The 26,659-nt window shown below is 42.5% G+C and overlaps 1 protein-coding gene across 1 annotated transcript in view; it reads right to left on the reverse strand.

Annotated features, from left to right (window-relative positions):
- Positions 1–26,659, reverse strand: part of cacna1ha (calcium channel, voltage-dependent, T type, alpha 1H subunit a) — a gene marked incomplete at its 3' end in the record, with an annotated part of 154,631 nt that overhangs the window by 30,483 nt on the left and 97,489 nt on the right. Inside the window, exons 11-25 of the mRNA XM_080010181.1 lie at positions 26,057–26,257; positions 21,449–21,600; positions 19,401–19,586; positions 19,124–19,241; positions 17,692–17,847; positions 17,491–17,578; positions 15,685–15,947; positions 14,562–14,927; positions 6,343–6,446; positions 5,583–5,706; positions 4,586–4,654; positions 4,007–4,191; positions 1,948–2,074; positions 1,096–1,221; positions 655–744 (exon numbers count right to left, since the gene is read on the reverse strand). Coding sequence (XP_079866307.1) covers positions 655–744; positions 1,096–1,221; positions 1,948–2,074; positions 4,007–4,191; positions 4,586–4,654; positions 5,583–5,706; positions 6,343–6,446; positions 14,562–14,927; positions 15,685–15,947; positions 17,491–17,578; positions 17,692–17,847; positions 19,124–19,241; positions 19,401–19,586; positions 21,449–21,600; positions 26,057–26,257 — 2,355 coding nt within the window. The remainder of the gene's footprint in view (positions 1–654; positions 745–1,095; positions 1,222–1,947; positions 2,075–4,006; positions 4,192–4,585; positions 4,655–5,582; positions 5,707–6,342; positions 6,447–14,561; positions 14,928–15,684; positions 15,948–17,490; positions 17,579–17,691; positions 17,848–19,123; positions 19,242–19,400; positions 19,587–21,448; positions 21,601–26,056; positions 26,258–26,659) is intronic.

Genomic DNA, 26,659 nt, shown 5'->3' on the forward strand with positions numbered 1-26,659 from the left:
AGATGGGATAGGAGAGGAGGGGTGATGAGGGGAAAGGAGAGGAGAGGAGGAGGGAGGAAAAGAAAAAAAGTGGGGAGCAGGGGAGATGAGAGGAGAGAAGAGGTGAGAGGAGGAGAGTAGGGGAGGGAGGGAGAGGAGGAGAGAAGAGGAGAGGATTGTGCGGAAAGGAAAGAAGAGGGGGGGTGAGGGGACAGGAGAGAAGAGGAGGGGAGGACATGGGGGGATAAGGGATGAGGGGAGAGGAGGGGAGAGGGGGGGCGATGAGGAGAGGGGAGAGGAGATGAAATGAGGGGAAGGGAGAGGAAGAGAGTAGAGGAGGAGAGGAGGAGGGGAGAGAAGGGGAGGAGAGGAGGGGGGTCGTATGGGATGAGAGTTGGGAGGAGGAGAGGGGGAGGAAGGGAAGGAAAAGAGGAGAGAGTGAAGAAGAGGGGATGGAAGTCAAGTGAAGGGGAATGGACAGGGGAGCAGAGTAAAGGAGAGCATAGGAAAGGAGAAGAGGAAGGGAGAGAAAGGGAAGACAGTTTCAAAAGCTAGAACAGTCTTTGCTGTTTGCTGTTATCGATCTAAGTCCTAATTTTAGCATTACGAAGGAGTAGCACCCGGACAATATCACAAAACTTATATATACTTGTGTGTGAGTGTGTGTGTGTGCACCTGCTGGTCGACTCCCACAGCGTCCAATCCGTCGTACATGATGTTGACCCAGCCGTCTTTACAGGACAGCACAAACAGTGACATCAGAGCCTGGGGTAAAGGTAAATGTAAAAAAAACAACATTGATTTTATTTCACGGTAAACTAAGCAGAGAGTCGCACACAACAGCCGCCAGAACATTTAATACTGACCGGCTGTCATTTAATTCCTTATAGGTAATCGTCGCCGACATGAACGGTGTTTGTTTGTCTCCTTGAAAATGAATTACCCACCTAGGGACTATTAAAGTGTTTCTCATCTTATCTTACCTATAATGGCATATCAAGGAACTGTGAATTACTGGGCTCTAGCAATTTGTTTCCAAAAATTTTCCCAAAAAGTTGCTAGCCCGTATCTCTTTGGCTACAGATATGTTAGTTACTCATGTTTCTCGCTCCCCACCTGGCCCAGGTTGTCGAAGTTGTACTTGTGCCGGATCCAGCGGTAGCTGGCCTGCAGGCAGTCCGACTTGTTGGTAATGTTCCTGGTGTCCTGACCCTCACAGTGATAGAACTTCCCTTTAAACAGCTGCCAGGGGTTCAGAGAGAGACAAGAGAGATAGTACATGCAAGATAACTTAGTTCATTAATATAATTGTCGTGGCTGAGGGAGTGTACTTTCACAACATTAAATCAAAGTTAGAGGTTAAAATTCAAAACTGATGCTGCTAATACAGTAAATATTGTACCTACCTTATACCCTAAAACACAGGGCTTTTCATGAGTAGATGAGTGCATTCAACATAAGTAAGCCGAACATCGCCAATCATAAGCCTTAAAAAATAACTAGTATAAACTAGTTTAGTCTTAACAACATACAGTATAAGGGATAATGTGCAGCCAGTCAGTCAATATTGCAAAATAACCCCTAACAGGGTGATCTTGTATCACTCAAATGTGGGTTATTTTGCAATAATGAGCAGCTTATCCCGTTTATTACACGGACCCTTACCAAATAAAATAATACATTGAGACCAAATATTGATTGGAAAATATTTTATATTTAGTATGCCTAGTTTTATAACTAGTATTGCGGTGCGCTCGGTGGCTAAAAGGCTTCAGCATCTGACCAATCAGAAGTGAGTCTTCCACAGAGCCGCATAATAAATCAACATAAAGCATGTATATAGACTACACCACACAAACTGTATATATCTGGAATGACAAAAGTTGGAATTCCCAGCATTTACAGCAAAGAGTGATTCAGGATGGCACTACATCAAGTTACAATTCATCTAAAGCTTTTTTTTTTTACCTGCACCCCCAGAATGCCAAAGACGATGAAAAAGGCGCAGCAGATGAGGACTATGTTCCCTATGGGTCTGAGAGAGGTGATGAGGGTCTCCACCACCAGCTTCAACCCTGGGGCACGGCTGATCACCCTGCAGAAACCACACAAAAACACTGTTCTGGAAACCTGCGTTATGCATTTTATTATCATCATTATTATTATTATAATTTTTTATTATAAATAATTATTAATTCATAATAATAATAAAAATGTATAATAATATTAAATTATATATATTTTTTAATTATTAAATTATCATTATAATCATTAGTACAAGTATCATTAGTACCTAGGTATTGATATAATAATAATTATTATTATTATTATAATAATAATAATAATAATAATATAATCATTATCATCATCATCATCATCATCACCATCACCATCATCATCATCATCATCATCATCATCATAAGCTGCTTTCACACATGCACTCTGGACAATGTCTGGATAATCAGGTCCATAGATTTTCCAGAGTTGCCCTTTCATACATGTAGCACACAACTGGAGATTGTCCATGTCAGACGTGTTTACACTACCTGGAAATACTCTGGTTAAGATGAGGGGCGGTGCCCGGGTAGAGCATGCAGGAGGCAGGATGTGACACAATGATGCAATGATGCTGTGGAGTTATAGCACACCCAAGATGGCGGACGAGGCTACCAACTTATCTTTTTTGGCGTTGATTACTCCATGTATTTAGAAGTAATATAAATGGAAGAGTGGAAAGGAATATAAAGGAAGGCAGAAAGGAGTACGAAGCAGCTACGCTCCGTGCACAAAGATCCGCATGAAGGTAAATAACTGCCGCACGATAAGAGATGTCATTAACACGTGACACGCCCACTCGCTCGCTGTAAATGCTCCGGACAATTACCTGCTCTGTTCACATATACCACTCAATCTGACGTTACGGGGACTTTGTACTAGGGTGCTGGCTGGGAAAAGTCCGGGTAATGTCCGGTCCAAATGATTCGGACATTTGTGTTCACACATACAGCTCCTCTGGATAAATTCTGGATAATTTCAGGGTTGCAGTGCATGTGTGAAAGCAGCTATATAGATACGACTTAAGTTAATCCTTAAGGATCTTCACCTCTTCAACCATCTTAATAAGCAAGTAAATACTGTGACTCCACTAATGTAAGGTTGATGGCAAATGTAGTTATCGGAACTCCCTTTGGACGAAAGCTTCTTCTAAATGACGTGATATAATAATACACATACAAACGCACATTAACTAATAATGTATTTATTTCTACTAATGATCTGTCAATGGCTTATTAATGAGCATTATTAAGCTTTGCCAAATGTTATTGTTGGGAAAAAGCCAATAATCTCAATAATGCATAACTACATCAAGGTTTAGCCATTCACAACTAGCTCTCCTGCAGTGAGTCCAGACACACACCCGCCGTTTTACAAGATTGCTCTATGGGCGTCTCAAAGGACCGTTTCCAACAGTTGGGATTATTTCAGCCCTATATGTCACAACGTGTTTAGTTTTGTTTGAATGAATTGCGGTGGGTTTAATCTGAAATCATCCTTGTACGTCCCTCAACACGCTGTAAACACAGCTGAAAAATTCACGGTTGCTTTTAAATCCTTATTGGAAAAATACCCGATGGCTTGCTTTGCTGGCTTTCAACAGCGAACGTGGTAATTATAATAATTGCTTCTAGAAAACCTCCCAGTCTTATGCAACAGTAAGTGGATGCTTCTTTCTTGCAACGATGTCGTGTGTGGGCAGCTGGGGCTCTAGCCCTAGCCTCATTTGCCTTTTTTCTTCTGTTTAGAAATGTTTTTTTTCTGCTTGAGCAGATTAAGACATTGTTTATTTCTTTGCTGGGAGATTAATGAAACGAATAGAAGCTTTGGTGCGGATTCTAATCAATGATCCTTTTGTAATGGGAGTATTCAAGGTTATCGACAAGTCATCAAGTCAAGTGTAATGACATGGGCTGAGGCGGCACTAGCACCCAAGCGCAGACACACACATGCTCACACACATGCACGTTACCTTAGAGGCCGCAGCGTGCGCAGCAGACGTAGGACCCTGAGGATGCCCAGGATGCGGTTTCCCCCCGTCGAGGCCATGGAGACCAAGATGTCCACCAGGGACACAAAAACTAGTAGACCATCGAGGACATTCCAGCTGGACTGTAGGTAGCTCTGTTTGCCCAAGCAGAAGCCTAGTGCTATGACCTGGACACCATGAGGAAAATATTGTATACAGTGGTCAAATGTGGCACCAATTACAGTATGTACGCCAATTATTTAATTGGCGTACGTACACAACGCTTTGCGTGTATGATTTTTATTTGCTACAAGTGTACTATCCTGTACAAGGGCACTCAGAATTGGCAATTTTAAGGAATCTCATTACCTTATATTATAATATTGATGGTTTCATTTAGGCTTGGCAAGGTCAAATCAACACTAATAGCATCATATATTTAAAGGTGATCAAGACTGATGTTTACTTCACTTAGACCTTTAGGTCTTTGGTATCTATTAGTTCCCCAAAAGACACTGACTTCAAGATCCTGATGACAAGAGAAACTGGCAGACAGATGCACATATAAAGAAATGTGTTTACCTTAACAGCCATCTCTGCCAGGAAGATGACGGTGAAGACATAATTGGAGACGCTCAGGAACACTCGCTCCTGGAGGCACAAGCGGACAGGACTAATTGACATACCGTCTAAGTACCCTCCGGAGGCCACAGCGACATATTCTGTGTTCAGGTGTGAACTGGTGTTCTCCTATTCTGTGTGATTCAGCACTATGCCTGCATGTGTACAAATAGACGGTACAGGGATCTGGTAGTGTCTGTATATATCTTATGAGAATATGTTCATATTCTCCAATGCCCATTAAATGTTTTTAATATCTAATGACTGAAACAAGATTGCACAATTAAAGTTATATTATAAATTGTGAAAGCGATTTTGAGAAGTCCCAAGATGTTCCAGATGTCCCAAATGTTTAGATAGCAAGTTCAAGCAACTGGCGATCTCCACCTATTTTCGCAAACAGGGCTGCTTGATGGTCTCCTCTTCATCCAAACCCTAGTAAGTTTAGTAAAAACATGTTTTTAATGGTGGATGGAGACTTATTTTGAGAGTTAAAAGTACAAATACTCCAAAAGGCCAGTCATAGCTACATCTTCATGTTTGAAACATAGAAGCATTGACCGTCTATTTAGGAGGACTAGTTAAACTTGAACTTGTTGCCATTTGAGCCTTGACTGACTGTTACTGTAGCATGTCTGTGCTACCCTACGCTTAGTCACACAGCACAAGCTTGCAAGCTTGGTTCGTTTCAAGACAACCTTCTGACAAAATGGAAATGCAGAAACACAGATAGTGGAACTTGAACTTGAACTTGAACTGGCAATGATACTTCCTACCACCAAATGCACAGCTGTCAGTCCTTTGTGACCAAAAGAACAAGGGTCCAATCCCTCTGGTGTTCTACCAATGTTCCTTCCTCTGGAAAAAACTCAAGAACGTTTCCCAACGTTCTTGGTTTTGAGAGACTGCGTCTATATGTGTGTATGTTTGTGTATGCGTGCGTGTGCATATGTCTCACCCTGCTGTGCGACTTTATGTCGGGTCTCTCCAGGGCGATGGTGATGCAGTTGAGGAAGATGAACACCAGAACCACGTGGTCAAACATCTTGTGAGAGATCATGCCCTGGCACCACAAACGGACCCTAAACACAAGCATGCGCACATTTGCACGCAAGCAAGCACGCACGCACGCACGCACGCACGCACGCACACACACACACACACACACACACACACACACACACACACACACACACACACACACATGAGAAAGAGAGGCAAGAATCATTTAAATACCTTCATCAATTGTTATATTCAACGTCCTGGAATAAGAGATCAGTTTAATGGAGTATTTCATCTGTTAAAATAACATTATGGTAGACATTAACATCCTTGTTTTCATTCAGTTATCAGCCACTTCTTCTATCTAGTGATGAAAAAATGTAAGGTAAACTCTGCTTGCTCTTCAGTTCCCCCCGACCAACCCATTAGGGAAGCAATGGTATAGAGGAAGATAATAGAAAACTAAAGGGAAAGAAGAGGAGAGAGAGGAAACAAGAAAAGAAAGGAGACATAATAATACATAGTATATATACAGAATGGGTCATCATCGTAATTGTCAGTGTGTGTGTGTGTATGTGTGTGTGTGTGTGTGTGTGTGTGTGTGTGTGTGTGTGTGTGTGTGTGTGTGTGTGTGTGTGTGTGTGTGTGTGTGTGTGTGTGTGTGTGTGTGTGTGTGTGCGTGCGTGCGTGCGTGTGTGTGTGTGTGTGGCACCCACGGGTTCTCTGGAGAGAAGATGTACAGGGCCCAGTCCTCGTGCTCTCGGCACCAGCGCGGCTTCTTGTTCATCAGCTCCTTCTTGATGCGGTACCATGGAGAGACCTGGAGGGGGGTCATAAAATAAAGCATAACCAATAGTGTGCATGTCTAAAGGTAATCCCATAGCTTTTTGAGAGGATTGTTGTAAATATATATATATATAAGAGGTATCTGTGTGCCAGTGGAGAGAGAAAGCAATTCTGTGTTTAATGGAAGGTCAGTTGACTCGTCACTAAAAACTCCTCAAATAAACATGCCTCACACAGATTACCTTCCCTACTGCTCAACAACACAGATTTGTTCGGCATTTCAGATTGCGATACAGCAGCTTGGTAGTTAATAGTTTCCAGAAAGTTTACTTGAAACGAAAGGACTTGCTATTGTTGAACCTTTCATCATTACAAGTAGTCCTTACTTTCAGAGTGAAGCTTGTTCTGCTGGAGGTAGTATTCTGTGTAGAACTAATGAATTGGAATGGATTTTTTGTGGATTCAAATTTTGTTTAAGGATTGCTTCAGATGTTGTGGTAAATTATCAACCCCCACATGAAAAGAAATCAGATTCCATGTTGTACTAAGCCAAACATATTCAAGTTGTATGAATTAAAAAACCTTAAAAAATGTAGGGTCACAAATCCCCAAAATACTGGAGTCACATAAAGATTAGAAGAACTTACTCTCCTGCAGAAACATGCCCATACATGCCCAGGCAAGACACTAGTAATACAGAGGAACATGCCCATGTTGAAACATGACATGAGTATTCCAGGAACCATGAAAAAACTCCCTTGAAACAAGACTGTGATTGGTTCCTTGCACTGAAAGTGGCAGGGCAAGAACTAGGAGGAGGGAACATCTTTGGTATATAAGGAGGACCAAAAGTACAGTTCTTCAGTCAGGCTCCAGAGCCCCACTCACTGTTTTTTGCTGTACTTGACTCTCAGATACACAAACAACGTTTTTGCATCAGACTCTGCTCAGTTCCAGTGTATTTTCTTCCCAGTTTTCTAAGCCAGAACAGATAGAAGAGTCGTCTAGAGATCCAGACTTTTTACTGGCCCAGTCTGGACCTTCTTGGTCACAACAATTGGCAAGCCAAGCCAGGAGAGAATGAAAACCAAGAAAGAGGCCTGTGGGGGACCAGCCTGCACCTCAGAGTCAAAACTGGCCACCAAAATTCAAGGTAAGCAGAGCCTTTTTACTTCTGCAAATTCGGTTTTTGTTTGAGTGCAGGACTCCACCCAGGTTGCAGATATTGGAAAGTCTCTTCTCCAATTAACCTAAAATATTGACCTAGTTTAAAGATTACTGTAATTATAAATTGAATCAGAAAAATGAACTCAAACAGAGGCTGATATGAATAATCTCTGCGCAAGTGTGTTATGAAAAAAAACATGGTGTGGAAAGTATGCGTGATCCTCTGTTGAATGTTGCTATAATCTGTTGGTTTGTGGTTTGTCTTGTGTATGCTGGAGGATTGGTTCGGCTAACACTAACCACCACATAGTACAGAAGAATCATAGGGAAATGTGCAAAAACAGCACGTCCGTAGTACGTATGTTGCAGTTACAGCACTGAGAGAAAAGGTTTGTGTATTTGATTAAATCTTTTGGTAAACTTATTGTGTTTATTCAAAGCAGAGTGGTGTATAGGAGTTTGTTATGAAGTATAAGATTCCCAGGTCTAGTAAGAGAAAAGAGCATGTATGTTATAATTTCTCTGAGACTGAGCAAAGCCCAGATGTGGATAAACAAACAGCTTGTCAGGGGGGTCGTCACAAAGTAATTACATTTACAGTATCTTTCTAGTGTTGAGGAAGTGCATCCAGAAAGAAAGCCAGACAGGTAGATGATAAAGTTCAAGAAGAACTTAAGCCGGCAAAACTACTGTGGATACCACTCTTCATCTCAAGTGAAGGAGAGAACTGAACGGACAGGGAGTTGATTGAGTCTAAGAATTGCCTAAAGGATAGGCAATCACGTGTGTCGCTAGAGAGCCCTAGGGTGCAACACTTGGCCAAGAAAAGTGTAAATAAGTGCTTGTAAATATCGCTATTATAACAGTAAAATACATTCTGTTTCTGTGATTTAGCTAAAAGACTATATATGAACCACTTGGAGTGGGTGGAGTGTCAGGAGTAACACACAGATAATTAGAACAACCAACATACAGTAGGTGTGAAAGGATATCTGGCATTATTTGGATTAACATTGTTCATACTGTGAATCACAGCTCTGCAGCATTTGCAGCATTCGCAGCATTGGCTACTGAGGAAAAAGGGGGATTGTGAGCACCATCCCACACTAGATAGTTGGAAAAAGTATCAATAAAAGGTCTGCATACATGAGATCATTCCTAAATCAGAGTGGCTGTCTAACTTAGAAAGTTGAAAGATAAATGATAGTTAATGGACGAAAAACATTTTAGTGACAACAAAGTCTTCTCCCGAAGGACACGGGCCAGTAAGGTTAGAATACAACCCCATGGGAGGGAATAAATTCAAAGCCGAAGTCACCGCAGTGAAAATAATTGTACTAATTAGAACAAAGGAACTAGAAGCAGAAATACCAAGGTCTCAAGCAAGCAGTGCACGACAAGGTTATATGGAGGCTGGCCAAGGGAGGAGTAAAGGGAGTCGGCAGACGGCAGGGGAAAAGGGTTCCCAGTGGAGATTATCATAAGGCGCAATCTGGATCACAAAAAAAGAATTCAAAACTGCATGAAAAAATGGCATGGCAGAAACCCACAGTGGCCAAAAGAGGGCACTTTTAACATGGTGTGTTGTAACGAGATGGGGGCTAACATAAAACATCATAAAGCCAAAGACACCGGTGACAAGAGGGTAGGGAAAAGAGCAAAAGAAAGGTAAGTGCTAGATTGGTTTGGACAAAAGGGAGGCAATCACCAACAGACAGTGAGAGCAATACATAAGATAATGATGGAGGATAGTAAGGAGCCAGGGAAAGGAGACAAAAGAAAGGGGAAAGAAATAGAAGAAGGTCAGAGGCCCCACCCCACAGATCACCCTTAATAGACTGACCCGCCACCTTACCCGCATGATAAAAACACATTAAGAATACGACAGTACCCACTAGGCCTTAGCTAGGACAGCAGACAAGAAATAAGAGGCAAGTTACAGGGAGACTTTGCCCTAACACTCAGGGAGGAGGACAAAGACCAAAAAGAAAACACAAAAACAGGACACCAAAGACCGACAGCACTACCAACGCAGAGCAGCAGAGGGAGAATCCAAAGCCAAGTTTAACGACAGACTGGACTATGCAAGCACGCTAAAGGGGAACAGTTCAGAGGGTTATGTAACCCCCCAGGATCAGGGAAGAAACAAGACACTGACAGCAGAAAGATGGGCCCAGCCTGGATTGTCATGTCACCCAACAATAGAAGTTCCCCAACCCCCATCCAACAGACAATGGAGGATCAACCAGACCTCACAGACAGAATACGAGCTTGAGAGACTGTTGTCAAGAGTGGAGAAAAGCATCGAAGCTATGACAACAGAGCTCTAAGACCAACATGGGAAGACATCCACATCCAAAGCGACACCCACAGGAGAATAACGCAGAGGCCCAGACAGCACTTGGAAACAAGAAGAAGAAGGGGAAACACTGCATCTGCAGTTGAACAGCCCACTAAGGTCCCACAGTATTGAAGGAAAAAACGGAAAAGAGAGAGACATAGACACAACCGAAACATGGCAGCAAGAACAGCAGACAGAGTGGGAGAGGGACAGAGGAGGGCTACACAGAAGGCACCATGCCGATGACGAACAAGAGGGGGGCGGCATATATCCCCTCGTGATTAAAGGGCCCGGATGTGAAAAATGTTATGTGCCATGGTCAATTATGGACATGGTAGGCCTATGTATATATATATATATATATATATATATATATATATATATATATATATATATATACACACACTATGTAGATATGTATATATTGATTCTAATAAAATTCATATATACATCTCAGATTTTAAAGAACGAATGGTTTGAAAAAATGAATGAATCAGTGTTTTGTTTTGTTTTATTATTGGAGATGTATTTAATTGAATGAAACTAATGAAAACACAGTGTGTAACCATGTGTAACAGGGACACTTTGGCAGTTACTCCCCCTAATTTTCAAATCCCAATGTTGACAGGCATGGGCTTAGCGCACCTCTATTTGGTTCGGTGCTGTGGATTTATTCATTTTTCATTGGGATTCATCAATCCCATCCTATCTTATCAGGAACCTGTGGCACTGTGCAGCTCAAACAATCAAAGTTTATTTCTAAAAGCCATACAAATGGACCGGGGATCATGGTACAGAAGAAACTAGATATTTTCGATATCATTTTATTTTACTTGAAATAATTGTGAAATATTGCAACAAATTTAATCACAATACTTAATGTATAGCAAAACTCACCATATTGTGGGTTTTCGCACCGCAGGAACCTATTTCATTAAGCAAACACCGACGGACGCAGCCATCAGGAGCAATTAGGGGTTAAGTGTCTTGCTCAAGGACACTACAGCATGCTAGCAGGAGGAGCCTGGGATCGAACCAGCAACCTTTAGATCACTAGACCACCAGCTCTACCTCCTAAGCTACCATCCCACCCAAAAGCTATTTCATAGTTCTCAGGACTTTTTGGAGGAACCGTCCCTTTTATTGTGTCCACACTACAGGAACTATTGTAGGAACGATGGTTGTTCTTAGAGTTCCGTTTTGAGCAATTTATTTCACTCCTACTCACAAGCAGGGACTAACGGCACAAGAGGAACTTTCGGTGATGTAAATGACTACTGAAGCAGGCTACAGATGAAGCCTTGGGCTATTTCTTTGTTTGCACTTAATGGCCGATCATTGTGTCACCCAACAGGTCTTACCCATACATATGCAAACGCAGACCAATTGATGAAAATGTCCACATTCCAATGGAGCAATCAATCCCTTTTTCACTGAGAGGTGAAAATTCCCACCCTCCCAATGGCCCCCTCCCTGTAGAGGGGGAATCCAATATTCAGTTTACTTCCATACAGGACTTATACTTAATAATTCTTAATTAATAGTTGGCAATTTATTTAATAGTTGGCAACTAATCTGTGAAGTAAACCATGGAGTTTAAACTGTATTAACAGTCAAACAATATTGAGTGTATAGAAGGATCCATACACTGTTTAGTGTCTTTAACGGTTGTACGAATTATTATTATATTCTTGTTTTTAATTTTATTCTATTGACTTTTATTTATTGATTTTAACAGTTTATTGTGCCATTGTTGTTTTTAGAAATGTGGAAAATCAATCTATTGAATGGGGAGTGGTGTTCTGATGGGGACTGTTTCTCCGAGAGAGAGGCTCAAATACATACATTTGTTGTGATATATTCATTAATTGTTTTAAGTAAAATAAAAATTTGATAATTCAAAGACTCTCATTTTGAAATCAAAAAGCCAAAGCCTAGAACCTATAAATCCACACACTTGGCCACTTCAAAAAGAAGGAAAACTGCTGTTTACATCATCTACCACTAGTCACTTTAATCTATCAGGTATTGCATTGCTTACCTGTTTTGTCTTACCTCTTAGTGGTACATCGTCTATCTTGCCATTCAGTATGACACTGCATAGTTGTGACCCACAAATACTTAAGGTGTCCACTATCAAGTTGACTCACTGTCATTATTGTCTGCATTTTATTTTGTCTTTCTTTTAATTCAATACTTTTATATTACCTATACTACACTACTCCTTTGCATTTTAGATTTTTCAAATACTGTTTTTAAATACTCTTTAATTTCAGTTTTTAAATACGTTTGTATTTTAATCACTACTATGCAGTTATTTTACTTATTACTGTATGTAAAGTTGAGTTGGCTCTGAGACTAAGAATGTCATTACTGGTAATGATGCTTTCATTGTTATCAAGTATTTGACAATAAACTTGAAACTATAATTACATAGACCTAGTTTGAGTGCTCTCATGACAAAGCTATTTAAAGCTATTAAAAAATGTAATTGAAAAAACAGCTCCTATTTTGAAATTAAAATGCTGTGCAACATGTAGATTAAAATAAAGCATCAAGACCTGTTCTCACTCATATGACAAAAAACAATTGATATTTGAAAGACGAGCTCTGGTCAGGTTTCAGAAGACAATATATCAGGCCCACAAAAAATCTCTTTCTGAAATGTGATTGTGTTTTTGTGAAGTTAGCGCAATCTCATGGTGACAAACTGCATTTGAATGAATGGGCATGTTTACAGTTTAAATTAAACACACCCTGTCAGAACACATGAGAGGGAGGGGTAATTCCAGCTGGTTGGGAGCTGCCTGGTAGTTGGCTGGAAACTGACTCGAAGCTGGTTGCAATTCAGCTGTCAGCCTGCTGGGACAGCTCTCTTCAAGCTCCAAGCTTCAGGCTCCTACTGTAACATCATGTGCACAGTGGAGGGGCTGTATGTAGACTTTCCTGAATACATGATGCCCATGATAGACCAGATTGAAATTAGCGACTGGAGCTACTACTCGTGTTCTGGCTACTACGGACGCCATAAGATTCGGTGCTGTGCCAACACTGGCGCACCTGGGAGTCATGGGAACGAGCCAAACTAGAAAGAGTCTGCGAACCACAGCTCAGCATGACAAGTCATTGTTCTGTATTATGTTTCCCACCGTCTGTTGCCACCTTGGTCTCCCTTGCAAAATAGATTGTGGATTCCAATGGGAACACAACCTGGTTCCAAAATGGGTTGAATTAAAAACAAAAAACGAATCATTTCAAATGAAATGCATCACATCCAAGGGAGCTGTGAGGATTTTCATGGTCCACGCTTATCAATTACACTCACAATTTCTGTATTTAAATCGACACCCATTTAAACTATTGTGGTACAAATCGTTCCCACTGTACTGCTTATGCTCAGCTCAATTTGGGGGACCGGGAAATGGATAAGAATAAGCAAGTGATTTTTTTTCCCCCTTCTTGCATAAGTTAATTGGGCCATCGCAGGCGCAGGACTCTCTGCTCACTTTTGGGGCTCAGAACAAAGTGTTGTTGAACTCATTACAGTTGGTAATAAAACAAACGGTAGAGAACAGCTTAGGTGTGCATCCTCTTTATCTTTGGATATTAATTAAAAAATAGCTCAGAGTTGGTGCCCACTGCTCATTTGGCACAGTGTATATGTGTGTGTGTGTGTGTGTATGTATGTACTGTATGTGGGTGTGGGGGATTAGTGCTTTCAGGGGGCACCAGGTTTTTTGAAAGTAGCACTAGCTCTACCTCACACACACACGCACGCACGCACGCACGCACGCACGCACGCACGCACACACACACACACACACACACACACACACACACACACACACACACACACACACACACACACACACACACAAACACAAGAACCAAGCAAGCACAATTGCTCTGTCGGATATATCATATGCAAACTCGCAAATTGTGTGTGTGTGAATGACACACAAAGTATCACTGTCACTGGCAGGGGTCCTAAATTAAACCCACTCTTATTGGCCGCCGGATGTCTTTGGCGGATTTCACACTCGCCTAAGCTCACCTTAGAGCTTGGGACGCTGTCAGTAAACACAGGAAGCTTGCCCAAAATAATCCTCCAGGGGGAAAGGATGCCTCTACATCACTCACACACACAAGCACGCACACACACACACACACACACACACACACACACACACACACACACACACACACACACACACACACACACACACACACACACACACACACACACACACACACACACACACACACACACGTCTGCCACTGTCGCCGTGTCAGCCACTCAATTACAGCATGACAATTAGTTCACCTGCAGGCTTTTCTGGACAAACCCACTGCATCGCACACACACGTACACGTAAAAGTGAAGGTACCACGTTGCCTATTTCTTTCTAAAGCCAGCAAGGTAAAATTTTGCAGCCATGTGACATCCAACACAAATAGCAGATCATATTGGTTTTCCCATGACCCAGATACATTTTTTACAGTTTAGTTAATCATATCATCAGCCAAATGCTTTGTTCTTAACCATAGGATTGAGCTACATGAGACACTGCGGTGACTGCTTTATTGTTTTTAAAGAACTTAGCATTAAAAAAAAAAACAACGACGACGCCCCTGACTTACGTCATCCTCCATGTCGTCCTCAGGCGACAAGCCCTCCTTGGGGACGGCGTTCAGGCTGGGGTCGTAGATTAGGGCGCCGCCATTGCAGTCGCTGAACTCAGCCACTGGGCGCAGTGCTGAGGCCTGGAGCAGCTCCAGGTGGGAGGGCCTGGAGCTGCTGCCGCGCTCCTCCTCCATCCTGTCCTCTTCCCCGTCCCGCACGCCCTCTCCTCCGCCCTCACCGGAGAGCAGGCTCTCCCGCTCGCCGCTGGTGTCGCGCCGCTTGAGGCTGGGCGCACGGCCCAGGCTGTTCCAGCTGGAGCGCCGGCTGCCCCAGGAGCTGCCCGAGCCACGGAGGGGCAGTGGGGAGTGCCGGCTGGGACTCGACTGTCAAGGAAAAACCAGACAGGTGAGTAGGGGTGGCAGGAGGAAACTGAACAAATAAATAGTGAAGAATACAGCGTTTAAGATTCATACCAAAACATCTATCCTGTTACCTACGACAGACAGATAGACAGATAGATAGATAGATAGATAGACAGACGGACGGATAGATAGATAGATAGATAGATAGATGGATAGAAAATAAGATAGAAAATATACAATAAACCCAACAGTTAACTGTACCCACTAAAAAATAACAAAACAATACCAATATACACTAAACCCAATGATAAACAACATATATAACCTAAAAATGATAGAAAAACAATAACAAATTAAAAAAAGAAAAGAATGAACAAAAAATACCTGAAAAATAAAAGGTCATATCCTATATAAGCTGAAAGATGAATGTATAGTAAGCCTGGCATTCAATTTAACCCTTAAACAGCCAACAAAATGCTGGCAATAAGCCTATACAGCAAAACCTCTAAAAACCACTCATAAAATTCGCTATATAGCTAGTGTATAACTATAACTGTTCTTATTCTTATTATCATGGCCCACAAGGTCTTCCTTACTGTGAATCTTGTTTTGATGGACAAAGAGCTGCTATTCTGGCTGGAATTGTTCATTAGTACAGCCTTGAAATTAGGATATGGCACCAAAAGAGCCAATTTCCATTATTTATTGTGTTATTTTTGAAGGTTTCACTTTCCAAATCCAACTCGGGGTTTATGAACTGTGTCTTGATGCCACTCACCACGAGGGAACGCTGGTCATAAGCTGAGGGTTCCATGGAGGCGGAGCTACCGAGACCAATCCCTGCCTCAGAGGAGCAGAGTCCCGCCTCCCTGAGGCAGGACTCACCAAACATTAGCCCCTCCCCCTGCACCGACTCAGGCCCCAGGGAGCTCTTTGGCGTCGGCATCGGTGTGGCGGCTGTTCGCATGATTATGGGAGGGGCCAGAGTACCGCGGTCTACGTGACCGTTGGCGGTCATCATCAGGGAGTACATCTTCAGCTCTGAGGGGGGCAGGGGATCATCATCATCATCATCATTATTCATCCTAATTGATTTATATGAATCCCTCATTATCTGCCTTATCACCATCACCATAGGCACAAATGGACAATTTCGGTTATGAGCCTGGTTTATTGATATCTGTTTGTATACAGTATGTATATCTATATATATATATACATATATATATATATATATATATATATATATGTGTGTGTGTGTGTGTGTGTGTGGCGGACCAAGGGGAGTGGTCAAGCGGTGGCTGCAGGCGACAGCACGGTTCCCTTCATATATTTATATATATATATATATATATATATATACACATATGAACTTGCGATACATACAGCTCATATATGATTCTATGATCTATAATCATATATGTGACCCAGCGCAGAATTTATGTACATTTGGAGTCTTTTGACTTTTTTTTTCGCATCAAGTGGAGAATCAGAGCTTCAAAACAAGGTTTCACTTGTGTAAATCAAGCAAATATTTTTAAAGCAATGACTTGTGTTTCTGAGATAATCACCTTCAAAGTTTTCCCCACACTTGGCTTCATTCAGCCAGCTCCCAGAATGCAAATGGCTTGGAGGATCAACAAAGTCACATGGCTACTTGCCACATGGCCACTTGACACCCTGCTGAATGGGGCAATCTCTGCATTGTTCTTGTGTTTTGAGAGAATGTTGAACACATCGTCGACACACAACATCTTTGTTTAGCGATCATATATTATATGATTCTCGCTATACATGCCAGCCAGCATATACCCCATGTACCACTTACCCCAGATAACCTTACTTAGCCTGGACACTTGTATCTCGATTACAACCAGAATATTAATATGCATAAAGACACACTCAGCTGCAAGTTATTATTTTTTGCCACATCATCCCTATGGTGCCATTTGTTATCATTTGCCTGGAGACATGGAAGATAATACATGGTGGCAATATCATCATCCACATCATCACATCATGCCAAATACATCCACTACCTGCTTCTCTAATTGACACTTCTATTCTCGAGTTTCATGTCAAGTTTAGCTCAATAGCCCATTGACTGTTGACTTTAATGGATTCACTTGCCATTTATATGATAATTGGACGACACACCAAACCCCTAACGCCCTTAAACCACCACCAAAAATAACCTTAAAAGTTAAACCAGTAGGGACGCCCTGGTGGCTCACCGGGTAGAGTGCACAATTTTCAAGGCTGAGCCCTTAATGCAGCGGCCCTGGTTTGATTCCAGAACAAGGCCCTTCGCTGCATGTCATACTCTCTCTCTCTCCCCTACCTTCCCTTTCACCCCACACTGTTACTATAAACACACAAATAAAGCATGAAAATGCCAAAAAAAAAAAAGCCAGTAAGAAGTAACCAGTAAAAAGCCATGAAAAGTTGCAGAAAGAACTGTCCAACTTTCATGGATGGTTAGGTCTACAATAGGAAGAGAAAACCAAACTAGTTAAAACTGACAAGAGACCAAACAAGGATCAGCCTTTGCCTCTGAACAAACACACTTTATTCTGCTGCTCACCTGTGTCTCTGAGCTGCTCCACCTTCTCGTCCTCATCAAAGTTGTCAGACTTCTTTTCGTCATCAGACTCCGATCGGTTGGCGTCGCCCTGAGAGAAAAGTCGTCATTGGTCATTCACAACATTCTCACTCACTCTCCCGGCATCGACGTCAGGGGCGAGTTTAACAAAAAAAAAAAAGAAAGATGGCTGCTGGCCCTCACCTCCGCCTGGAAGCCCTCGACCAAGATGGCGACCAACAGGTTGAAGAGGACGTAGTTGCCGAAGGTCATGAGGGCGACAAAGTAGAGGGCGGCCAATGGAGAGGTGGAGGCCATGCCGTTGTACAGCACCACATTCCAGTCCTCCTGAGTCAGAATCTGACCCAGAGAGAGAGCGAGAGAGAGTGAGAGAGTGAGAGAGTGAGAGAGTAAGAGAGAGAGAGAGAGTCAAAAGTGAAACGTTAGCTGTTATTGTGCTCATGGGATGGGTCTACTTTATAAGCCCGGTATTCAGCTAGTTTTCTGCCATTATGCAGCAATATGTCAACCAGACACACACAGACTCACGGTATTGTGTGTGTGTGTGTGTGTGTGTGTGTGTGTGTGTGTGTGTGTCTATGAGACTATATAGTAAGTGTAGCCCCCTAACCCCCCTGCCAAATTCAGCTCAGTAGCCAATAAAATGCTTTTTCAGCATCTCGCTACCTCTCTTTCTCTTCCTCACACACACACGCACAGATGCACACACACACACACACACACACACACACACACACACACACACACATTTCACTGGTATTGTGTGTGCTAGCATTCTGCTGACACGTCCACCGGAGAAAAAGAAGAGAATCTATCTTGAATGAGAGAGGACGGAGGGAGGAAAGAGAGAGGAAAAAAACAACAGAGCCGAAAATTCCAATTCCACCGCATTTGACTAATAAGCACAATTCAGCGCACACACGCACGCACGCGCGCGCGCACACACACACACACACACACACACACACACACACACACACACACACACACACACACACACACACACACACACACACACACACACACACACACACACACACACACACACACACACACAGATTATCGTACCGGTATCAAAGTGAGTAAGAGTAAGTACACTTGGTACAGTAAGTGAGGACCCATGTCTTGGTGCATTTCTTAACCACAAAATATGCACGCACACAAACACACACACACACACACACACACACACACACACACACACACACACACACACACACACACACACACACACACACACACACACACACACACACACACACACACACAGCTCTGTGAACACACAGCCCTCTGCAACAGCAAACATAATGAGTGGGCAGGCAGTGACAAACACAGTTCAGTTTTTTATGCAGCTCCCTTTCGCTTCACAGGAGCAAATTAGCGCTGAACCCGAGCCAATTGGTATCACGCCGTGGCTGAACCTGGAAGTCGATTGCCCCCGCTGTTTGACGTTTTTAAAAAAGACACACATTCTGCAATCTTCTCTTTAAATATATTTTTCTCTTTTTTTTTCATTTTGCCTATACAGTGCGGGCGCACATATGGTTGAGCCACCAGGGACGCCCCCACTTTCTGCAAAATTTGATGCAACATTTTAAAGGTTTCAAACGCTGACCTGGAACACGGTGACTATAGCCCAGAGGAGAGAGTCAAAGTTCTTGCGGTCTGGAATGGTGTCTCCGTTCTCCGTCTGCAGGCTGAACTTACAGCCAAACAGGTGCATGCCCAGGATGCTGCACGAGACACACACACACACACACACACACACACACACACACACACACACACACACACACACACACACACACACAGAGACACACAGAACACACACAGAGAGTTACAGTCCCAAGTTCATTCAGGTTAAGGCTTGCCATTTGTGTGGGCGGCGTTACCTGAATGTGAAGATGAAGAGCATCAGGAGCATGCAGAATGTGGCCACGTTGTCCATGGTCTTCATCAGCACCACCAGCTGCCTCCTCAACGCTGGCAGAAAGCGAACCAGCTTCAGGACCCGCAGCAGGCGGAATGTGCGCAGCACTGACAGCCCTCCATCCGCCTGGCCAATGATCTCCCACACGCTGCGGCCGAAAAACGCCAGGGACTTTTAGTTTGAAGATTTGAGGTTTATTGCCAACTTTTTCTTGGTTATTGTTCATTTCTAGGTTTTTTTCTTACCGTTTTCAGTTCATTTCTAGGCTTGTATTTTTTTTATTGTTTATCATTTGTTCATTGTATATTGCCGATTTCTTAATAGTTTAGTGCTAGTTAGTAGTTTAGTGCTTATTTTAGGTATAGGTTTTTGCAATTTGATAGGTTTATTTTTGCTGTTATTGTTGCTGGTATTGTAGATTACTTGTATACTATTTGTATACTACTTGTATATTTTCACATTTTTCCATCCCCTAGTTGATGTTTGAGGTTCATTGAGTATTGTCATTTATTTTTCTATTTTTACTGAGTTGCCTTATTATTGCCTGAGTCAAGTCTAAATCGTATAAATAGGAGTATTCTCCAAAAGTATAATTCTATTTTGAAGGGTGTGTATTCAAAAAATAAATACATGTAAAACAATCTAAAAAGATGGTCATCAGAAAAGCCCAAATATAAGACTAGACAAGCTGGAAACAACATAATAAAATGTCTAGGACGGAGGAATGAAGTCCTTACACACAAAATAAATTATAATATTTTGTTTGTTGTACAAGATATCTGACAGATGCTTTCAATTTGCTACTCTGGCTGCAAAAGTAATGGGAAAAATAAACATGGATTGTAAGAGAAATGTTTTTTTGTGTTCATTAGTTTACATCGGTTTCATTATCGGTTTGTGGACATGGAAAAAAAACTGTCTGAAGGAGCTGTGATTGTGAGGAGCTAGAGAAAAAACACACAATCTCCAGCAGCTCTGCCTAAAGCTTTTTTTCACAGTCACAGCGTTCACGTTGCTCCCTCCTGCTCCACCGTGTCTGGCTAAGCTTGGAGACGGACCCCTCAGATGTGAATAATGAGGGATTGAACTTGGCTGCAGCAGTAACAGGATCGAGGGGGAGCAGCAGTCCTGACTGGGGCACCATTGGGGCTATAATGTTGTGGTGTGGGGATGGTCTGGTTGAGCAGCCACACCTGACCTGGATCTAGGTGATTGGGTCGGAGTTGCTGCATACCTGTTGCTCCTTGGTTGGTCTCATTAGCAGCAGGTAAAACTGCCATCCCAACACTCACTCAGGATAGGAGCCCTGTCATGACATGCTCGATCTGCTCCTGGCTAATTCCACCTAGCCTCCTCTCTACAATAAACTGGTGTCTTCAACCCATCGTCTTCTGTGTCTGTGCCGGAGAGCCCTGAAAACGCCACTTGGGTGGCGTGAACTGCCACAAATGTTTTTAAACAAGTCTTGTGGAACCTGTGTTTTATATACAGTATGTATGGAGATGGAATGTGAGAAGGAATATGAGAATCATCTCAAAGGAATTGTCCAAGTATCAATATTTTTTCTGTCTAACCTTACAATATTTCATGAATACGAATATAATGAAAAGGCAATTATGTCCTCATTGATATTTTTGAATCGTAAACTGACTATACTGGGCTATAAAGGTGAGGTTTGGCCATACGTGTAGACACAGGTCTGAAGTCTATTTTACGGCCGGCACTGGCCGACTGACTTTGAGAGTTCCGTTTTTATATTGTAAACCAAAACTTAACCCGACAAAAAATCTGTCACATGTAAGATATGTCTTGAGAAGATTAAATAACCCAACAACCCAAGGATGGCATGTCCACTACAGCGCACTGTGCTGATGGGTTTCGGCCTTCTGAAAAGGACTGTTTGCTGGAGAATTGTTGCCATCAACACAGTGTTCCCAATTGTTCACTACTCCCTACTTAATACATCAATACGTCAATGCCACAATTTCTAGCATGTGGCAACCTGATCACCTGATGATGACGATGATGCTATCAAAGATGTTGTAGGGGTTCCTGATGTAGCCAAAGAGGCCGAAGGCCAGCAGCTTGAAGACCATCTCCAGCACAAACATGCTGGTGAAGACAATGTTACTGATCTCCAGAATGTCCGTCAACTCCTCAGGCTGTGGGGGGAGACAGAGAGGAAAAAAAGAAAGAAAGAAAGAAAGAAATAAAGAATAAAAGAAAAAAGAAAGAAGGACAGAACAAAAATTTGGTTGTTTCGATAAGCACTGCATTACCTCGGAGCCCCCCTCCCCCCGCGGTTCTGCGCTTTGTGGACCGAACTGGGCATTATCTATCAAACTCTGAGCCGTAGTTCACCCCACTCAATCAGAGAGAACCAAGGGGGTCCATCCATCACGCCGTTGATCTACTCCACTTAGCTTGACCCGGGGAGAATTAAAGTCAGCCCCCGCTCATAAAGAATTCACTCCGTCTCTAATACAAATCAGACCAGCAGCATAAGCTAAGGTGAGCTAAGCATAGCACGGAGCAGCAGCTGGAATATTTCCTGACAGACTGGGTAAACGACACATTGAGAAGACATTGATTTTGGTAAAGAATGGATAAGTACATTTGCAGCAGATTGACGACATTTGACCATGTTCCCCCATTGCACCCAAATCAACAGGACAAGTGTCACTCGCACCAAATACAGTCAAAAACAATTAAATTTAGCATTTTAATGTATGAAGAATAGTTTCAAGAGTGGGCAAAAATACTTAAAAAATGCATCAATACTTGTGATTTACACTTGCTGTTTTTTACTCTTGGTTTCTGAACTGACATTTTGAACCCTTTGGGTTTACACTCGCCACCATCTTAGCAGGAAACAGAGCCAGAACTTTCTAAATTTGGGCAGCTGGGAGGAGTCTTAGAGTAAGGAAGTAATACGCCTTCCTTGCTTGAGCGCGAATTAAAGACTTGTCAAACAAGGCAACTCTGTCCCTAAAAAAAATTCTAATATACAGACCCTCAAGACTTCAAGGTATTTTCTTTATGGAACAATCATTTTCTAAATCGCAACCAACACAATATTTGAAGAAGAATAAGTATACTTGGATATTAAGAGCTGTTTTAGGTTCATAGCTGCAAAAAAAAGGGATTGACTTCTATTCTAATGAGGAGTTCAGTTTTTTTCCATTGACTTCCATCGAGTCAGAGGATTTCCAAAGCAGCCTGTTTCACGAGAGAGAGAGAGAGAGAGAGAGAGAGAGGGAGAGAGAGAGAGAGAGAGAGAGAGAGAGGGAGAGAGAGATAGCGGGAAGGAGAGAAAGAGACAGGGGATGATCTATGATGATAATCTTTGACCCACCCGAGGCATCAAAACCATCTCATGGACGATAATTGGGGGAGGGAAGGACCTGTTGTGTAAATCAAACGCTCACAGATTAGTTATCTCCATAAACTCTCTCAGCCTAGGGAGCCAAATGAGAAATGGCTTATCCTCCACAGCTACCCAGGGTTTGTCCTTGTTATGGTGAACTCCCTCCCCCCTTACTCTTTTCATATGACCTTGTAGAATCTTTCTCTGAACAGTTGTTTTTATTGGACGCCTGCTGATACTCATACTAAAATCCTCATCAAATCCTTCTGTGAATCTTGAAACGAATATTATTAATTGACTATGAAAACAACTCTTTTCTCAAATTGACATAAAAAAGGGCCGATATAATTTCTCTTTAATTATTGAAAGGTAAACACTACTGCACAAGAAGAAGAAGAAGAAGAAGAAGAAGAAGAAGAAGAAGAAGAAAAAGAAGAAGAAGAATCTTTAATTGTCACATGACACACCACACTACAACACATACACACACACACACACACACACACACACACACACACACACACGCTTTGGATGGTGGCCGGTGAAATGTGGCCTCTGCATTTAACCCATCCTGGCTTGTCCTTCCTCCGGGGGGGCAGCCAGGAGGAGTGGGCAGCATTCGACGACGCGCCTGGAGACCTGGTTCCAAATGTCCATCGCTGGTCAGACGATGATGTAGTGAATGTTTTTCATCTTGAATCAAGCACCATATCGGAAAAGGCATCTATCTATATATCCATCTATCCATCCATCCATCTATCTATCTATCCATCTATCTATCCATCTATCTATCCATCTATCCATCTATCTATCCATCTATCTATCCATCTATCTATCTATCTATCTATCTATCTATCTATCTATCTATCTATCTATCTATCTATCTATCTATCTATCTATCTATCTATCTATCTATCTATCTATCTATCTATCTATGTCTGTCTGTCTGTCTGTCTGTCTGTCTGTCTGTCTGTCTGTCTGTCTGTCTGTCTATCTATCCTGATTAATGGAGTTGTACGGTATGTAATATGGCAGGGTGAAGACATTTTCTCACAAAGTAACTAAAATGTAATAATAGTGAGGTCTTAGGTCAGAAGACACGCACACAAGTACAACACCCTAAAATTATGATCCGGGCACACTTCAAAATCGGGACCAATGGGGCAACTGGCCTCCTCCTACTACATAAGAGGGGCATGCAACCCATCTCTGCCTCAGACCTTCCTTAACATGCCTCACCAGGGAAACAGACACACACACACACACACACACACACACACACACACACAACCCACATGCACGGGGGGTGAGTCAGAAAATCTTACATAACAACCTGTCAGACGTTCTGTGCCTTGTCTGTTGTCTGTGTGTGTGTATACACGTGTGTATGTGTGTGTCTGTGTGTGTGTGTGTGTGTGTGTGTGTGTGTGCGTGTGTGTGTGTGTGTGTGTGTGTGAGAGAGACAGAGAGAAATTCCCTACACCCCACCATGCACTGTGTGTTTAATCCACATAGATGGAAGATCTCCACCCCCACCACTTCACCCACCCACCCCACCCCTCCACCCACCCACCACCCATTCACAGCAGCAGAGGGGATTATGAGGGGAAGAAGAATGGTTGAAAAGAGGGCTACGGGTTTGAGAAAAAAAAACTTGCGTATAATAATACTGTGTGTGTGTGTGTGTGTGTGTGTGTGTGTGTGTGTGTGTGTGGCAACCCTAGAAGAGAACAAATTGTTCATTGGGTGTTATTAATAGTCTGACACTGTCCAGATGTTGGCCACACAGGTCATACCGGAAACATACTCCTCGAGAGTTTACTTGAGTGTACGCCTGTGTGTGTTTGTGTGTGTGTGCCTTGAAGAAAGAGAAATGCGACTTTGTTTGTGTGCGGGCGTTTGTGTGTATGCGTGTGTTGAACCTCTTGCTAGATGCGGCCAACTCTGCTCCCTTTTAAGCCTGTTGGTCTTTATCTACCAAGAGCCTTCAAACACTACCCTTTGCACTGCTTCCCGTCAAAACCCCACACACAAGAATTCTAAACATTATAATAATACAATAACATTACAATAAATATTAACATGTCTGTGCCACAATATCTTTTTTTTTTCTTTTTTCAATACATTCCATATTGAAGAATCCCACTGTGATTCATAAGATACAGACACATTAAGTCACTTGCAGCGTCCCTCAGTCTCACTCAGGGCAGGATTAACTGTGCATTGCATTGGGCGAGCGCCCAGGGGCCATCACCATTTGGGGGCCACAATGCTGGAGTGCCTAATCTGGAGAAGCGGGGCGATTCATGAGAAGGCGGAATGAGGTGCTACTTCTGGGATAGCGGCAGCACTGTGTTTCAATGGCGTATAAGGGAACGTCTACAAATTATGTTTTTAAAGTTCAATAGACTTTTTGTCAAATGAATGATGACACTAAAACTCAGTCTATATGCTTCTGAGTTCTAACCTCCACGTTGCACAGCCTTTTGATTTAAAAAATGAAAGCTCTGTTTTTATATTTACATTTGTTACATTACAAAGCATTAAAAGTATTAAAATATTTTTTTGTCATGGATTGAATTATAGTGCACAGTGTGAGGGACTGAGCCGTCAGACATCGCAGGTAGATTGAGACAAAATTTGGATTTATTGACCAAATAAATGTCATCAGCTTAGGAGGCTTGCAAAATAAGTGCAGGGGGAAACTTAAAAAAAATTTACCAAAGTATGACACAATTAAAAATTAGGTCAAAACAATTTAAACAGGGGTTAACATAAAGACAACTAGACACACCAAACAGACCTGACAAAATGAAAGGAAACATATATATAGGGGCATGGCCAAACCAAAAAGAGACAAGAGATTTACACCCTACATTAAAAATGTAGGGTGTAAAAAGATTTATTTTAAATATATAAATATAAAGCTAAAACAAACTGTGTGGGCGTGGGAGCGTCCATCACACACAGCCTTTTGATTTGAAATTAAAGATCTTTGAACTTTAATTTTGAAATCAAACGGCTGTGCAAAATGTACAGTAGTTTGTGTTTAAGAAAGTAGCCCTGGCCCCAATACAAAAACCGTCTATGCGCATACAGTCACGCAAAAATACCGCCCCTCTCCCCTGTCCCTTGTCCCCGGTCCCCCAGTCCCTTCGGACTCACAGACACTCACTCAGACTCTCTCACTTTCTCTCTGTCTCTCTCACTCTCACAGCCTCCCTCACAGCCTCTCTCACTCTCTCTCTCACCTGCTGGTGGTATTCGATGCCCATGCTGAGCGTGTTGACTAGGATGGCGATCATGATGCCGCGGTTGAAGTACTTGCTGTCCACGATCCTCTTCAGCTTGTCCCGGAAGTCCAGCCAGAATCGAACCACCTGGTTCCTGTGCTCCACGACACCCCCACGCCCCCTCCGGCCCCGCCCACGCCAGCCCCGCAGATCCGACCCCTGTTAGGTGAGGAGTAAGTGGGGGGGTGGCATTTTTAAATCATGGCCACCGCAGATAAGGTTTTGTGACATTAGTGCTAAACTAAAAAGTCCAAAAATATAACTAGTTGATACAAATTAATTGAAATGCAGCAGATAAATGAACTAACGCAGTGGTTCTCAAATGGTGGTTCCAGATCCAAAAATGGGTCACGGGTCCATTTTGAGTGGAATGTATACCCCGACCTCTTCAAAAATCGATATACATATATATATATATTCTTGTGCACCAAATAGCTGATGCTGTGCTTTTTTTTTGAAACACTGTTTCTAACTGTGGTGTGTTGGTCATACCGCTGATGTTGTTCACCAGGACAAAATAAATCAAAGATAACCTCATCAGATCTTCACTTGCTACACTCG

This window comes from Zeus faber (assembly GCF_960531495.2).
Source record: "Zeus faber genome assembly, chromosome: 11".
Classification (NCBI taxonomy): domain Eukaryota; kingdom Metazoa; phylum Chordata; class Actinopteri; order Zeiformes; family Zeidae; genus Zeus; species Zeus faber.